Source organism: Lingula anatina, chromosome 8 (assembly GCF_051362555.1).
Source record: "Lingula anatina isolate TDL-2025a chromosome 8, LinAna3.0, whole genome shotgun sequence".
In the NCBI taxonomy this organism is placed as follows: domain Eukaryota; kingdom Metazoa; phylum Brachiopoda; class Lingulata; order Lingulida; family Lingulidae; genus Lingula; species Lingula anatina.
In genome coordinates, this window is record NC_141774.1 from 3969043 (window position 1) to 3986596 (window position 17554).

General features: G+C 37.5%; 1 protein-coding gene and 1 long non-coding RNA gene across 2 annotated transcripts; one reads left to right on the top strand and one right to left on the bottom strand.

Moving 5' to 3' along the window:
* Positions 1–2376: 2376 nt before the first annotated feature.
* Positions 2377–3331, top strand: LOC147760200 (uncharacterized). Its single transcript, XR_015330875.1, has 2 exons — positions 2377–2469; positions 2883–3331. It is a non-coding gene; the product is annotated as an uncharacterized LOC147760200 (long non-coding RNA).
* Positions 3332–7916: 4585 nt separating this feature from the next.
* Positions 7917–10105, bottom strand: LOC147760201 (TNF receptor-associated factor 2-like). The gene is made up of 4 exons (XM_086994575.1): positions 9672–10105; positions 9337–9397; positions 8601–8702; positions 7917–8137 (listed from the first exon to the last, which is right to left on the bottom strand). Exons 1-4 carry the CDS (start codon positions 9917–9919, stop codon positions 8114–8116), a joined length of 435 nt encoding a protein of 144 aa, XP_086850701.1. The 5' UTR covers positions 9920–10105; the 3' UTR covers positions 7917–8113.
* Positions 10106–17554: the final 7449 nt, after the last annotated feature.

Consider the following 17554-nt stretch of genomic DNA (forward strand, 5'->3'; position numbering starts at 1 on the left):
TAAAATTGTCAAAAACTATTCTTTATTACCTTTTTTAAATGGATTGCTGAAGAAAATATATGACTTTCTATTCCTTTTGAAACCCGGATACACTTTACATCTCTCTCTCTCCAGTGCTATAAATGAAATAGGAAATAAATGAAAATGAAATAAATAAAATAAGAAATAAATGAAATAAGAACCTGCTAATACGACGAATTATTATTTTTTCTCAATGATAAAGATGCCAGTAAAAAGTCTATTACTTCGCCGTCGCCGCCAGAGGAGACGACACAGTTCGCTGGAAAAGGCTTTGCTCTTGCACTGTTTCCAGATACTGTTGACGAACGCTTCAAGTGTAAAACCTGCAAGTTGGTGCTGCGAGATGCGATGCAAGCTCCATGTGGACATAGACACTGTAAGACGTGTCTAGATGACTTCATTAGGTAACAAGAAGTATTTTTATGCCTTTCTGTCTGCCATATGGCCTATGTTTGTGTATCCGTACGAGTTTCCATTTATGCATATCAACTTTTCTGTCTCTAAGTCTATCTGCCTGTGTCACTGTGTTAGTCAGTTAGTGTGTCTGTCGTGTGTATAGGGGGTCTTTGTGAGTAAGCATACCCCCCTCAATCCGACAGTCATTCTGCCCCTATGTCAGGTAATCTGTTCATTGTTTCAGATCTACCGATAGTCGGCGCTGTTCGGCCTGTCCAGAAGGCGCAGAAGGCGGTGAAATTCAGGTACAGTACAGTTCCGCTTTTACTGAACACTGAGAATAAAATCGGAGTCCAAGTGACTCCAAACTTGGATTCCAGCAGTGGTGCCTAAAATAACTCCCAGTTTGGTGGTGATCCGGATCAATAATCAATAAATAATCAATAATAAAAAATCTATCATCAACACAACTCAAAAAGTTATGGACCGATTTTGAAGAAAATTTCAGGGTAGGTCAGAAATGGGTTATCTTAGAAGTGATACGATTTTGGTTGCTGAATCAATAATCAATCAATAATCAATAATAATAAAATATTGCTGCCTTGGCGGAGGTCTGCGCTCTCGGAGTGCTTTTCTAGTTTGACTCTGATTTTAGAGTCAGATTGACTCCATCATGTTGAGCCAGGGGTGATTGACTCTGATAAGAGAGTCTAAAGACTCTGGCATTGGGGTAATTTGACCCTTATGTAGGAGTCAAATTAACTCCATGAGGGTCAAGGGGTGCTGGACTCTGACTAGAGAGTTAAATGACTCCAATTTTATTATCAGTGAACGCTTTGGTTATTGCAACCATGAACGTTTGTGTCTAGTAGTGGGCGGTAATCAATCAGATTTTTTTTTTGTTTTTTGTTATAGAATCATTAAAAGAGCCCAAATAAATACTTGCATTCTGTAATTGGAACCAGCACGTATTAACCGCCGGTGACCTTTTTTCCAAAATCGCCGCTGAAAGACCAGTACAATTATTAGGGTAACTTAAAGGGGCATGCAAACCAAGGGATTGTGCTATCATGGTTGTTGACATGATATAAGAATGTTGTCTTAAATTATTTATCTTGAATAATCATCACCAGTTGATGTGTATATTTTTCGTCAAAACTCAATTTCAACTTCTTTTTTGCCCGTTCTTGGCGGTCAGTTTTACGCTCTGCTGCTTTCGTAAACGGTCACATGGTACGCCTGCTCACTCGGCCCTCACCGATTAAAAGTAGGTTGAGCACTTTTCCCACATCTCTTCCCGACCTTTCATTCATCTAGTATCTGAGTCACGTGACACTCAATGCATGTTACAATTGCTGGATGAAAATGCAATTTTTAGTTCTTTATTTCTACGTACTGGGCGCGTGTTAGACATTACATTTGAAATAGATATTGTTAATTTGGATATTTGATGCTGTGGTAGTGAATAAATTTTTTTGCGAATAATTTCCAACTAAAACCAATTTGTACGCCCGTTTAAGTGTGTTCATTTATGTAATAACAGCGTGAAACAAAGTTTGATTACAGAAAATGTGCATCAGGCGTGTCTTGATGTAAGAGAAGGGTGAAGAATACCATAATGCGATGATACAAAATTGGATAAAGTTTAGTTTGCTGCTTGCACATTACTAGGATAAAACAGTTTAATATGATGTTTTTCGGCGCAGAATTAAAGTTCATTAGGTCATGGTTGCTTTTGCAATATGGATTCATCTCAACCTTTAGCGAAATGTGTATCACATATAAGCAAACGTGGGGTAACTTCTATACAGAAGCGTATCTATATCCGTCTCTAATTTTCACTTCAACGATCACATAATTTGTCACATAATTGACTTGTGAGTCAGGTTTTTCTTTTGCTTTTTGTGACTTTAAAGTCCTTTTAGTTAATTTTCAGTTGTTATATTTCAGATATTTCCGGACAATACTATGAGAGGAGAAGTACATTCACTGAAGATAATTTGTGATCAAGATGGCTGTAAATGGGAGGGATGCTTGGGTGACTACCAGAAGGTTGGTGTCCTTTTATTATCTAAGGATTTCGTACCGAAAATCACCTAAAACCTCATGATTCCAATTTGCCGCGCTCACCGCGATCTGTTAGCACTCTGCTCATGTTTTTTTTTTTTTTTTTTTGGGGGGGGGGGGGTTGCCATTCGCCTTGTTCTAACTATTTTCAGTAGTCTACTTCTCATGGTCTGAAGAAAATTTTAAGTTAATTTTCAGCCTTTAACTTTTTGCAACTATGGATTTGGCAGATTTTGCCTGTTTTCTTCTGGAAGTACACACGTAGCAAAACACGGTTAGTTTTAGCATTAGTTGAGCGGGATCGGCCCATAGATTCACCAGGATTGACAGTAAAAACAACGCTTCTCCAACAAATTATGTCAATATTCTGTTTATTCTTTTTATTTATTTTACTGCAGATTCATGAAAAGTCATGTCGTTCAGGACAATTCACCTTCCCCGATGCTGAGTCCCGAGCGTGGTCGGACAGAGGCGCAGAGAGGAGTGAACAAACAATTTCCCAAGAAGATGTTTCGAGACAGCCGGATGTAGAGGAGCAAGTGCATGTACCTGAAAGTTTTGACCAAGAAGAGGAAAAGCTAATCACAACATTTCAGCGAATGAAAATCTCAACTTTGGAAGGACTTGACAGCTAGAGCGGTGCTTCAAATTGGAAGATCACAGACTTTTTTCGCAAACGTCAGGATTTCCTTAGCGGTCGTCTCACTAGTCTTGACTCGCCCCCGTTCTATACCAGTCCCCGCGGCTACAAAATGTGCTGTCGTATTTTCCTGGATGGTTCCGAAACTGGAAAGGGAACTCATGTTAGCATTTATTTCGTACTAATGCCCGGCCAGTTTGATGATCACCTCCGCTGGCCATTCGGTCAAAGCATGTCCATTTCGTTAGTTGACCAGAAGGACACAGATCCGGCAGATATCACTAACAAGTTCATACCCGACCCATCAATTTCCACGCGGCCAATGTCAGACATGCAAGTCGTTGCAGGAGATCCAAAATTCGTGTCACTCCGCGAGTTATATGGCCACACAAAAACTACCTACGTCAAGGATGACGTGATGGTTATACGGGCAACTGTAGATTGCAGCTCCCTATAGGTTAAAGCTGATCTCATGGTAACTGCCCTACATTTTGTTCACATCAGTTTTAGACATTCCTATGAGACATTCCTATATGAAATAATCTGTTATGGCCGAATACTTAAGCTTTAACTTAACCCTTATTGTATCACCCAAAGTCTTGGAAAAGGAAAAGGAGTGTACATTTTCAGCGTAGCTGTAGTGTAGTGTACATTTACAGTGTAGCTGCTCTCCGCAGGTACCCCTTTCTGAATTGCCAAATCTACGGAAGACAGGATTAATTATGCAAGTTTTGAGCTTACATACTGTATATACTACAGTGTAGTATTAGGCCCAGCTCTGATATAAAAAAGATGAAACCATAGTCGGGTCCTTAAAGAAGACTTCATTGGACATATCTGAATACTAAACGGAAACATTACAGGTTAACGGTATGCATTAGAGGTGCCCGGATTGCATGGCTTCGCTGGGCCGATGTTGAGCTATGGGAGATTCTGCTATGAAGTTAAAGAGGGGACCATTGGTATGATTTTTTCAGAAATCGAAAGACGGGCCCCAACCCCCTAAATGCCACCCCCCTAAATCACCCCTCTGCATACTGTAACGGTCTGTGTATCAAAATTTGTAAAACAATACTTCCATGTTATTTTTAAAGTTGTATACAAATAATGAATTGTTTTGCCCTTACTGTTATGTGTACATTCTTTACTTTGCTGGAATGCAATTCGGGGATAATAGCATATTTTATGTATAACTGTACATATGTAAAAAAACTTATCAAAATCTGTATAGAGATATTTACTAGATTTGTAATGCCTAATTAGTTTATAATTTTTTTTAATTAACCAAGGAATTGTTTTGCCTTCACTTTGATGTCAATTTTTTTTTTTTGAGCTCGCATGTCATTCAGGGGTAATGACAGTTTTTATGGATAGTTGTACATTGTAATTTGCTTTGAATTACTTAACCTGTTATTGTAACTAACTTACTTTTGATAAGAAAAAGATTGCATTTACATATCAATAAAAGTCGATATACAGCATATGTTCGTGTAATTTTTTCTATACTTATTGGTATCACAAAGAGTACTAGTAGCGATACAGCATGCAAAAGCGAGTAATAAAAAAGGAATTTTATGTAGTTGACGTTGGACATAGCAGGAATAAAAAAGTCAAAGGACAATAGCAATTCGTTTTCCTGTTCCCAGTACCTACCGACATGCCCCCGTCTTAGGCCTGTTAATTTAATCAAAATTACTGTACAGACCATGAAATTTTACAGGTCATTCAACTGTTAAAAAGTATGTCTGATTTAATAAATATTAGGTTATGATTAGGACCTATAATAATCCCTTGTTAGGAAAAGATTATTGTGAAATTTCTAGGCCTAATTCAACTGACATTATGACGTTTATAAAACTTCTTGATGGGGGGCGCTTAGTGAAGCCTACAGCACAATGTTAACAAAATGCCCCTAAAACTTGTTTCTTTTTGAATTATGGCATTACCTTAAAAATAAATAAGCTAAACCCTAAAAAATAATTATTTGGTTGTCTGGGCTTTTCGATGCACACTAACATGGGTCAAATCTGGGAATAAGTTAGCCCAGCACCATGGGCACATTTGGGACGAAGAAAGCCAAGAAATGCCGTATGGTGCACGACGAGAGCTAAAGCGGTTCACACTTTGGCGGTTTTAATGTTGAGTAATTTTTCCATTTCTAATGTCCACTGTGGAATTGCCCCAGGCACTGTAAGGCCATATAAATAGCCTTTTAAAGAAGCAAGGCCAGAGAGGTAGAGTGTATTTAAAAAAATAACAAAGGCAAGAAACCAATATCATAAAAAACAATAACAAAGGCAAGAAACCAATATCATAAAAAACACGCCAGTGCAAAGCAACGAATTAGAAACCTATAATTATTAACCTTCGTATTAAATGAAGTTTATACAAATGCCATAATATCATTTATATTACGCTTACAGTTCGCAATAATCGTTTCTTTTAAAGCGGCATAAAAACCGAGAGAGGGTGCTATCATGGTTATTGAGATGACATTGGCGTCTAAAATTATTTTAAATAATCAGCACCATTTTATGCGTATATTATTCCTCAAAACGTGCTTTCAACTTCGTTTTTTGTCCGTTCTTCCTTGGACATAATAAGTCCAAGAAGTTCTTCTCGTTCAGTTTTACTGCTAAAAATCTGATTCTGATTTGATAAATATTAGTTTTAGTGCCAGGATCCAGTGAAAACGGTTCGCGCAATTCATTCACTGCGCGCACACCTTTACTACAAATACTATCAGGGCTTCCTATAACCAGTGTGGCGCCTTGTCTCAGTGGAAGGTCCCGTGTCGTTCTTCCTTCTTCTATTTGTCCCTCTTATGCGTTAAAAAGTTTTTTCTTCGCATCTTCCGCTGCATTGACTTGTTTAATTGGGGCACGTGGTATGCCTGTCCACTCGGCCTTCACCGATGGAAAGTAGGTTGAACAGTTTTCCCACACTTTTTCCCGCCCGTTCACTCACATGCTAGTATCTGAATCACGTGGCACGCAGGATGTGAATGCGATTTTTTTAGTTCTTTATTTGAATTTTCTGCGTCTGGGCGCATGTTAGACGTTAAATTTGAATTAGATTGTTTATTTGGAGTGTTTGATGCTGTGAAAGTGCTGTTCTTGCGCATAATTTCCGTTTAAAACACAAGTACTTTGTATGCCCGTTTAAGAAAAATGTACATGTATTTGATCACTGGATCCTGGCACTAAAACTAATATTTATCAAATCAGAATGAGATTTTTACCAGTGCTCATTCTCAATATGTTGGTGCATTTCATTTTTTTTATTTCATTTAAAAGAAACGAGCGTAAGAATTTTTGTCCAAGTGGAACTAAACGACCATCATTCTAGTAATTCAAAAAAAAAAAAAAAAAAAAAATAGAATTAATAATTATTAAATTTATCTGTCCTTACACAATAAAACATCAATTTTAAAAATGTATTACTGTCGCTCGCAGCTCTATCTCACATTCTCCAATCGATCTAGTTCATTTTTATTAAAGTAGAAGATCTGCAGCTTGTCAGGAACCGGGTATGATGTTTTCAGTCTCAGAAAATATGTTAAATGTTTACCTCAAATAACTTAATAAATAGCTTGTGCCTACTTTCATATAAGAGTGTCGCCTGATTTTTCATATTATTTAAAGTTTCTGCATTTGATATTTTTTTGTAATATTTTAATCATTGATAAAATCTTCAATTAAATTTAATCCATTATTAGCATGAAAATATGGTGATAGGACACAGTCAAATGTTCTAAACGAAGCGCGGCAAAACTTGATATTCATAGCGAGTAATTTGCAAATCCTTCGTTACCAGGCATTGTGAAAAATACGCTCGAGGTTGAGGAAAATTGTGTCAGTAAAATAAACATACATCCAGTAATATCCCTTTAGTGCAGTCTAATTATTTGTTAGTTTGAATAAAGTACGAATAGTATCCAAAAGGGTAAATTTTAATCTTTCGTTACCAATTAAAAATAATCTTAACCTTCATTACTTTGCCCCGCACTAGTAACGCATACATTTTGACATTTTCAATTAAAAAAGACAGATTTATCGCTTTCTGTCATCAGAAATTTGGATAAAGTAGCAACAGCTGAGGTTAACATCTCGTATTTTCTTCCGGGTTGGATATTGAAAAGTAAAATGGGACCGTCGCCAAATCCAAGGGTCTAAAATCACTTGTGCGGCAAATACCTTGTAAATTAAGCTTAAAGTGGATAAATGGAATGACACACATCGACTCAAGTTCCAAATAACGCTTTTTTTCTCCAAACGAAAACATATTTTAATAAGTTAAAACAAGTCTAAAAAAATGATCGTTTCAAACATTTCTTTTGTTCACACCCAATGGATTATATGAACATAGTGACAATTATTTATCTCATGTCATTGAGCACGGCAAAATAGATTCCATGTTGAAGAAATTCACCAAACATTCTCAAACTAAACATCACGGAAACAACCTACTCCCTGACACCAGGGCCCCACTAAAATACTATACAAAATCACAGTTTCGACATTTATGTACCGGGCTACAAGTGAAAGAAAAAACATACAAATAAACAGAAAAAAAAGGCGAGATCAGGAGTGTCGATGTTTCCCTTTTTTCACCTGGAGTTAACCCAGTTTTAACCCGGGGTGAGAGATATCAAATGAACATTGATTAAGGTGTTTACAGCAGTATATGCGTCATGATGTGAACAGAAAGTGGTTTTTTTCTCTCCGTTTGGTGTGTGTGTGTGTGGGGGGGGGGGGGGGGCAATTCCTTGTTAACAAGTCGTTTGGAAGTCGTTGCTGAAGAGCAACATCGGCCCAGAGAATCCTTGCTATCTGGGAAGTTATAAAATTTAGTCTGTGATTTTGCCGTCAAGTATCCAGACATGTCGGAAGTAGTCTGTATATTAGACCTGACGATGAATCGTTCCATCCTTGCTGCGCCTCTGTCCGACCACGCTCTGGTCTTGGCATCAGGAATGGCGGATTGTCTTTAAGGACATGACCTCTCATGATTCTGAAAAATAATAAACAGTAAATACATGTACAATCGACAGAGATTTTTAGAGAAGAGTTGTTCGTGTTATAGCCAATCTTGGTGAATCAACGGGTTGATCACGGCGAACGTGTGCTATAACGGAACGTATTTTGCTTAACATATCCAGAGGAGAACTGGCCAAATCCGCTATATACATAGTTACAAAACTATAAACCCGATAGTTAATTTGAAAGTCTCTCCACTTGCTTGCGACGTAGACTGTTGAAAATGATTAGAGCAAGACGAATAAAGAATCCACGACCGAGGCAAAGTGGATAACAGATCACAAAGAACGCTACAAATGGAACAGGTTTTTATATTATTTATTTATTTATTTATTTATGTATTTTTTGAGTGGGGTTGAAAAGTTTAAAAGCACAGTGTAGTAGGCCTTTACAATACGTTAAAATAAAAAATACTTATATAATAAGAGGACACCAACCTTTTGGTAGTTACGCAAGTACCCCGTCCATACACAGCCACCTTGGTCACAAACTACCCTCAATGTATAAATTTCATATCTCACTCCATCATCCGGAAATATCTGAAACAGTTATTATTTTTTTTAAAAAGAAATGCGATGCATACACACTGCACCAGGATTTCAATGCCGTGAATGCACACTACTTAAAGTTGCCTCACGTTTGCATTTCCGTAATACGGGTGTGACTCGGTAAATGCCGCAATAAATTCTATTACATAAGCAAACATAATACTTTTTATATTCAGTGATTCAAAACGTCTTATCCGAGTGGTTTCGTCTTGTGCAGGCATCAAACTAAAACTTTTAAAATCTTTATTTTGAGTTGTTTTATTGTCGCATCTGTGATGGACATTTTTCATTTCATGCTTTCATAAAGAAAACTTCAGTAACCACATTAATTGGGCAACTGTGCATTTGTGGGTCATTTTGGGAAATAAGTCACCTATGGTCAAAGCATGCATATTGAAATAATTTTTTGACCATTTTATGTGGCAAGTTATGCTTTCAGCGGCCGACTTGAAAAAAAAAAAAAAAAAAAAAAAACGTCACCGGTGGTCACCACGAGCTCTTTCCAATTAAAAATGCTAGTAATTACGTGTGCAATTTCCATGCTTCTATTACAAAAATACAATAACGATTATCACCCGCTCCTGGGCACAAAATGTATATTTGCAATAAAAGAAGCGTTCAATACCTGAATTTCACCGCCTTCTGCGCCTTCTGGACAGGCCGAACAGCGCCGACCATCGCTGGATCTGAAACAGTTAATGGACAAATTACCAGGCAGAGGGGCAGACAGTAGGAGTGAGGAGGATGTTTGATAAACTTACTCTCAAAGACCACCTATACACACGACAGACAGGTAAACTGACTGAAACAGTGTAACAAAGACCGATAGACAGGCGCAGTGACAAAAAGGTCGACATGCATAAATGCAAAGACTAATATGAATAAATAAACATAAGCCAAGTACTTGTATGCAGACACAGTGACTGACAGACAGACAGGCATATAAATGCTTCCTGTTACCTGATGAAGTCATCTAGACACGTCTTACAGTGTCTGTGTCCACATGGAGCTTGCACCGCATCTCGCATCACCAATTTGCAGGTTTCACACTTGAAACGTTCGTCGATAGTATCTGGAAACAGTGCAAGCGCAAAGCCTCTTTCCGTGGGCTGTGGCGTCTCCTCGATCGATAGCGGCACAGCTATATACTGTAAAATAAAATATAATAATAAACGCTGAATTATAAGGTAAAAGGGTAATTGATACATCGGAGGTTTTATTTTATTTACGTCGATAAGCCTTTCTACTTACACTAATTTACTGCATATATAATAGAGAGAGAGATGGGAATTAAATGTTCCCAGTATGCCAGGAATGATAGTCCATGATTATAATTAGTGCAGGTCAGGGTCAGTATATACGCGTAGAAGTATTGGGGTTAGTATATGGGATGAATGTCTTGTAAGGTTCGATTTTAGGTTCACAGATCGAGAAGAAGTGAGCAACAAGAGTCGTGGATTTCCAAACAGCTTTATTCCCACTGCCTAAGTCCTCCTCTCTACCCACTACCTGTTCTATTTATATCTACCTTAATGTCTAATTTAAATATGACCTTATAATAAGTCTTTCTAGTCTAGGCGCGGGCGCCGCGACATCCTAGGGGCGTGGCACATGCTAAGGGGCGCCGCGACATCCTAGGGGCATGGGACATGCCAAGGGGCGCCCTGCCCGTCTGGTCCCCCAGAGCCTACAAACAAGATGACAATACGTCTCTTTTCACGGTGTACTTTAATGAATGAGGTGACTTGACCAAGAAGCTCGTTTTTATTGTACACCATTACTACATAGCCAATGTTTCCACTGCACTGAAAAGCCCCGGGATACAACTAACGACAATTTCGGATTTCGCTCTGCCTTATTTCCAGGTCATATCCGTCGAGTGGTGCTGCCAGGAAAAGAAATGCGTCCTGTTCAGCTTCTTCAAAACCAAATTGCATGTACTCCCGCATGGCACCTGCAGAGGATTGTTCTGTAAATGGCGTTGCACTGCATAGTTCTGCCATCTTGACTCCAAATTTCTTTAATATGACGCCTTCTCTTATAGTCCAAGAATTTGGTGACAAATTGTGCATGTCTGAAAATTTCAAAATGGCCGTCAAATCCAAGATGGCCGCCAAAATACCCTTTCAGTTTAAAACGTCAAGTATATAGTCTTTAAATGGCTTAAATATCATATAAAGGTTGGACCACGGAATGAATTCAGTATCAATATCTGCTTCTTTAGGTGTATTAAATCCAAAGGTCCGCAAAAAGTTAAAAGCAGTCCGCTAATCCAAGATATCCAGTAGAATAGCAAATTCATCAAAAACTACAAGCATGGCATTTGGCACAGTTGTTTAGAATGGGATTCCAAGCAATTTTGGATGTATGGGCATGTCTAAAAATTCCAATATTTGTGGCCACCACAAATACCCGTTCAAATTAAAACTTCAAGTGTATACTCCTATAATAGCTTAAGATGACGTTTTATGGTAAGACAAAACTATGGTATGAATAAAGTATCAGTATCTGCATCTTTAGGTGTATAGAAATCCAAAAGTAAGTAAAACAGGCCACAGTATGGTGGAGTAACCATGCACTTAAAACTATAAGCATGGAAATTGGCAGAACAGGATTCTAAGCATTTTTTAGATTTAGAGACATGTCTGAAAATCCTAATATGGTCACCAAAACTCTTTTCCAAAGTAGAAATTCTACTTCATAATTTTAAAATAATCTTTTATATTTTTGGTTTGAAAACACCTCAGTTTACATGAATTATAAAAAACTGCTCCTTTAGTTATATTAAGATCCAAAATGACTCCTTTTGGTCAAGCCGTGACCAATATATGCAACAATTCTATAGTTGCCACAGGATATGAAATTGTCAAGGTATTTTCACAAATCAGTTTTAAATAAACGTTATTTTGTCAAGTAGATGTTGCACATATTATTGGCGATCAACCTATAACTTTAGAAAATGAACAATTTGCAAAGGACTTGAATGTTACATATTTTTACGTTTCTACTTATCTGGTTGAATAATTCTCATTCATTCAAGTGTGCCTAGTTGTGTTTCCCTCACTTTTCTCAGAATTTGCCTAAAGCTATACCTTCTACATGTACATGTAATCCAACAAAATACCAAAAGGCATTGGTTATTTTTAAAACCAGAAAGCATCAGTTTACAAGTCTGAGGGACAATAGGAATATGAAAGTGTGGTGTGGCAATGCATACTAGTAGATGAAGCGTATTAGTGTGAACCCTCATAGGACCATGCTTCCTATGCTTCTGACTCCCCTGACCACAGCAATTGCATACATAACTACGAACAAATGTGATAGGAGTTACCTGCGAAAGGTAGTTTTTGCTATCTGGGTAAGTGAATACGCCCATGGCTTCATTCTGGATTGTCCAACAAAGACAATGATGTCGAAAACCACGATGAATTTTTACCTTTCAAAGACCATATTTCACTTATTTCCCGGTATAATCCTCAGAATACACCGTTATTTTGAAAGCTTCATTTGTATTAACTTTCTACAGGATTTTAATTATTTTATTATCATGTTCAGTTATTTGAAAGTATAAGTTTGTAACTAATCAAGTTGCCGAATAAGCAAATGAAACCCCAAGTTTGGCGCCTACTGCTTTTTGAGTGCACAAAGTTGGAAGTCTGCAATGCAACTCTTGGATAGAGCACGTATCAACAGCTGCCCTCTGGGAAATTTTCTTGCTCATGAATTTTCACTAAATTCTCGCTAGCCATTGTTGCGAATGCAGTTAATCCATTTCTTAGAGCTGAAATTAGAAACTTTTCCAATTTACTTTTGAAACACAAAATAACATCATAAGATAACCGAGTACCACTGTGCCCCTTCCTTTAGTACTTTACCAATGCACCACACCAAATTTTGGAGACCTGTATGTTTGATTAGCTGTTATTTTTGTTATATTTGTGAACATTTGATCATGAATGGTGATTTTAAAATTTGTCCTTACAGCGCATTTATATTGTGATGCGCCATGCACTAATCTAACTTAAGAATCATAACCAACAGACAAAATTGGTACACCCCAATATTTTCTATATTGGCCTCTTTGAGGCTAGGTTATTTTGGTTTTTCTTTCACATTTTATAGATTTTACATGATGTTTTTTTCTTAGAAAGGGGGAGTCGCCCATGAGTGCCATTAAAGTAGATCCGCTAACTGGGCATTGATCTTAATGAGAATCCAGGGCAAAAGTTCAAACTACTTATGTTGGTTTAGCAAAAAAGGGCCGTTTCAGTACATAGTTAATAAATGTATCATGCTTGGTGATTTTAACAAACTCTGTAGAATAGCTCCTGCACAAGTAGAAATACTGGTATGCTGATTATACAGGTACTTGCAAAGCCCACATGCTTATTCACGAATGATTGCATTTCAATACATGTGGCCCGCTGTCTTTTGGAGACCATTTTGGAATTTTAACACCTAAAAAGGTAGATACTGATACTGCATACATACTATGGCATTTTCTAATCATTAAATGATATTTTTATAAAAGACTACATGAATAACTTTCAACTTCAAAGGGTATTTTGGTCGCCATATTGAATTTGACCGTCATATTGGAATTTCCAGACATGCCCCTATATCCAACGTTGCTTAGAATCATGTTCTCAACAGCTGTGCCAATTTTTATGCTTGGAGTTGTAAGTGCTTGAAGAATTCAAAATGCTGCTGCATATTTTTTAGTTATAGACTGCTTATTTTACTTTTGGAGGCCATTTTGGTTTTCTATCGACTTAAAGAAGCGGATATTGATACTTTATTAGCATGGTATTTTCTAACTATAAAATGAAATTTTAAACCATTATAGGATTATATATTAGAAGTTTTAATTTAAAAGAGTATTTGTGGTGGCCATATTGGATTTGGCGGCCATATTGGAATTTTCAGACATGCCCATATATCCAAAATGACTTAGAATTCAGTTATCTACAACTGTGCCAAGTTTCATGCTTGTAGGTAAAAATGCACAATTCACCCCTTTTTCTGCACCAAATTCGTGGACTATTATTGCTGGTTCCTTCCGTGCTATTGCCGTAAACTCTGCCACACTTATGGGCTTGGATGCACATGGAATACTCTTGTCAGATTGAATTTTTTAGGGATGAATATCCACCGTTTTTGAAAAGCTCTTTTTCGATTTGCCAGAGCAATGTGTCTTTAATGTTGACAAAGCAGTGACGTCAGGAGAGCAAAAATAGAAGGGGATTTTTTGTTTACACGTACACCATGCATACTTTGTCGCATGATTCAAACTGCTTTTTAAATAAGCTTTTTTAAGTGAGTAGTAGCTACTAGCTAAAGTAAATACAGAGTATATTTCATTTCGCTGGGCCACAGAAACCGGCGTCATGGGGTTCACTCGTATTAAGTATTGTGTTATTCCACGTAAGCTATTGTGTTTGTGCGTTCGAATTTTGAAGGGATTTATACGGCCCTCCATTGTTTGTCCGCCCCCTTCTATTCACAAGATAGGGATTAAAACATTTCGAACGTTGTTACACCGGTGTACAACGGAAACAAAATTATTCCGACCAATGTAGTTATTTACGCGTACACCATACTTTATCGCATCATTCAAACTGCTTTTTAAATAAACTTTTTAATTGAGTAGTAGCTACTAGCTAATGTAAATACAGAGTATATTTCATTTAATAATGTTGCCGTCTTCTATTTATCACTATGTGATATTATATTGAGAGACAGGTTTAAAAATTGAACGCAATCGACCCCCTACTTAGGTATAAGCCGGTTGTGAAATCATTTCTAAATTAAGTCACATATATTAGAGCCAACTGTCGCCCATAATATCGCACCCGTTCCGTTGTCTTGGGACAAGCTGCAGCTGCAGGCTTGTCGATCGCGAGCTTAGCCAACCTGTAGCCCAATGCCAGTCCTTCATGTATATGTAGCTGCAGGATATCTCAGATATTTTTACTTTTCATATGTTGGAGCTGCTCGTCTTATTACTGCCAGAAACGCTCTTTTGTGTCATGACTACCGTTAAATGAATATTGTGTTCTAATTCGTTACACTCAAACGCACATGTAATATTTATAATATGCACTCAGAGGCGGTATTCAGGATGAAGTGCTCATTTCATGTACTTTATTTTCAATTTTACATTGCGTATTGTGGTGAAGACAATCATTAGATCAACGATATCTGCCTTTTTTTTAATTAATAAGCACATGTGCACAAATTAAGCTATTAACAAACTTTGCTCCACTGAAAAAGGAATCGTCCTTTTTGATAGTACATCTGTTATTTTTAAAAGACTAAAAAAAGACTAAAAAACAGTCTGAATGCCTTTGGATACAAATGACTAGTTAGAAACTGTAAACCTTAATTTCTTGACACGTACATATGTAAAACAAAACTCCGTGAGAGAGAATCTTCGACATCGTGTACATGAAGTTCTTGAGCGCCATTGCTCCTTCCGGGAGAGGCTAGCGTCCTGCTGTACACGCTGTTATTCTTAAGGATCATCATCATCCGACTTAAAAAAACCAAACGCTCAAAACACAATCGAAAATGCTCGTCAAATACCTATCGATCTGAAATCATCTGAAAAGGGAACGTTCCAAGTAATCTTATCAATAAAAGCGAGCAAACTTGATATTAATTCAGATAATCGATATATCGCCTGTAAACCGCGTTCAGCAGAAAAAAATATATTGTCGGATTCATTATCTGCCAAACTTTTTTTTTATTCAAAATTCACATCGTCGCAATATGGGGTACCGGGGGATATCAGCATTGATCAGATTCGTGCCGGAAGTGACGAGTAGTGGTGTAAGACGTAAAGCTGAGTGGTCATTTTTAGCTGAATGGGAATGGTGAATGGGAATAAAGAGGTGGGCTTGGAGAAACAAGGCAGCAAAGCTGTCAAATGTACAGACAGAAAAAAAAACAGAAAAAAAGATGTAAAATACCGTATAGCTAAAAAAAACACGACTATTGGTACGCGTATGATCGGTAACTGATTTAATTCTCGTAAAATTACCATCCGCCCCCTTCCTTATGAATAGGTATTACTTTATTAATACAATGCAACCGTCGTGTAGCCGTATGTTAGAAGACAATGTTTGAATACGCACAGCAGTAGGAGGCCGCTACCCCTTCCCAGCAAGGAGTCAACTAAGCCGCAGGTTAGAAGACAATGCGTGATTACTCACAGCAGTAGGAGGCCGCTACCGCTCCCCAGCAAGGAGTCAACACAGCAGCGCGTAACCCGGGCTTAATTAGGGGTTATTAGCTGTACACTTATGATCGGTATTGTTCGTCTTGATTGCAGCACACTTCCTACTCACTATTGGTTCGACCGCCTCTTCTTTAAATCAAGAAGTTATAATGAGAAGGAGTAGAAACGGGACATCAATTATCTCTCTCGTCCAATCAGAACGCAGCATTCTTTTCAAAGCGGCGTCCTTTGAAATTCGATCCTCGTAACTGGTCTAATCCTCCGCTCGCCTCCGCTTGACTCAAGACGGAGAAGCTGAACCAGTGCGTATACGTCTTGATTTATTCATGTTTAATGCGAATATTTGGAAGTTATACTTAGAAAAACGCCAAGTCGAGCGATATAAAGGTGAGTGAGAGTTGATAATCTGCTTTGAGCATTGTTTTTTGTTCATACGGTGGCTGTCAGTTAAATTTGTCTGTGCAGAAAGCAGCGTTAGCTCGAAGATCTGAGGCCGATTCAGCGGGACCTCCATGTTTAGGACTTTTTTCTTCTTAAGTGCGTGATGTATGCACATAATTTATGTTTTTCTGGTTAGTTAAGCACGTGCATCATTACAATACATCACTTTGGTATTAAATTAATCAATCCTTTAGATGAAAAACATCGTTTCAAATAGACAACTTTTCATCCGACTTTTTCAAAATGGCGGGTCCCTAAATTGGTTAGAGACAGTTGGGTGACAGTTTGGGACAATTTTTGGTAATTTTAACGTGATGTATGCATATGATTTATGTTTTTCTGGTTAGTTAAGCACGTGCAGCATTACAATACATCATTGAGATATTAAATGAGTCAATCCTTTAGATGAAAAACATCGTTTCAAATAGACAACTTTTCATCCGACTTTTTCAAAATGGCGGGTCCCTAAATTGATTAGAGTCAGTTGGGTGACAGTTTGGGACAATTTTTGGTAAATTTAACGTGGTGTAAGCACATAATTTATGTTTTTCTGGTTAGTTAAGCACGTGCACCATTACAATATAACATTGTGATATTAAATGAATCAATCCTTTAGATGAAAAACATCGTTTCAAATAAACAACTTTTCATCCGACTTTTTCAAAATGGCGGGTCCCTAAATTGATTAGAGTCAGTTGGGTGACAGTTTGGGACAATTTTTGGTAAATTTAACGTGGTGTAAGCACATAATTTATGTTTTTCTGGTTAGTTAAGCACGTGCACCATTACAATATAACATTGTGATATTAAATGAATCAATCCTTTAGATGAAAAACATCGTTTCAAATAAACAACTTTTTAATGGGACTTTTTCAAAATGGTGGGTCCAAAATTTGATGACAGGGAACTCTCGGAATTTTTTTCAATTTCTTATTGCAATATGATGTTTGCAGAGTTTCGTTTAGGATATAGAGTTATATTTTGTAATGAATTCCGCACTTACTCATTTCAGGTTGAAGAGAATGCAGGTGAAAGATCTTTAGTTTTGCTGGCAGATGTACATGTAGCCATAATTGAACAGTCAAAATGATCGTTCCAGCAGCAACTTGATGAGGCACAAGGCTCTGTTTTCTTACCGCCACTAATATTAAACTATAGTGCA

Coding starts and splice junctions, on each gene's coding strand:
- LOC147760201 (XM_086994575.1), bottom strand. CDS start 9,919: ATGTATCAATTACCCTTTTACCTTATAATTCAGCGTTTATTATTATAT. Junction 9,398..9,671: donor TGTCTAGATGACTTCATCAG/GTAACAGGAAGC, acceptor TAACTGTTTCAG/ATCCAGCGATGGTCGGCGCT. Junction 8,703..9,336: donor CAGAAGGCGGTGAAATTCAG/GTATTGAACGCT, acceptor TAACTGTTTCAG/ATATTTCCGGATGATGGAGT.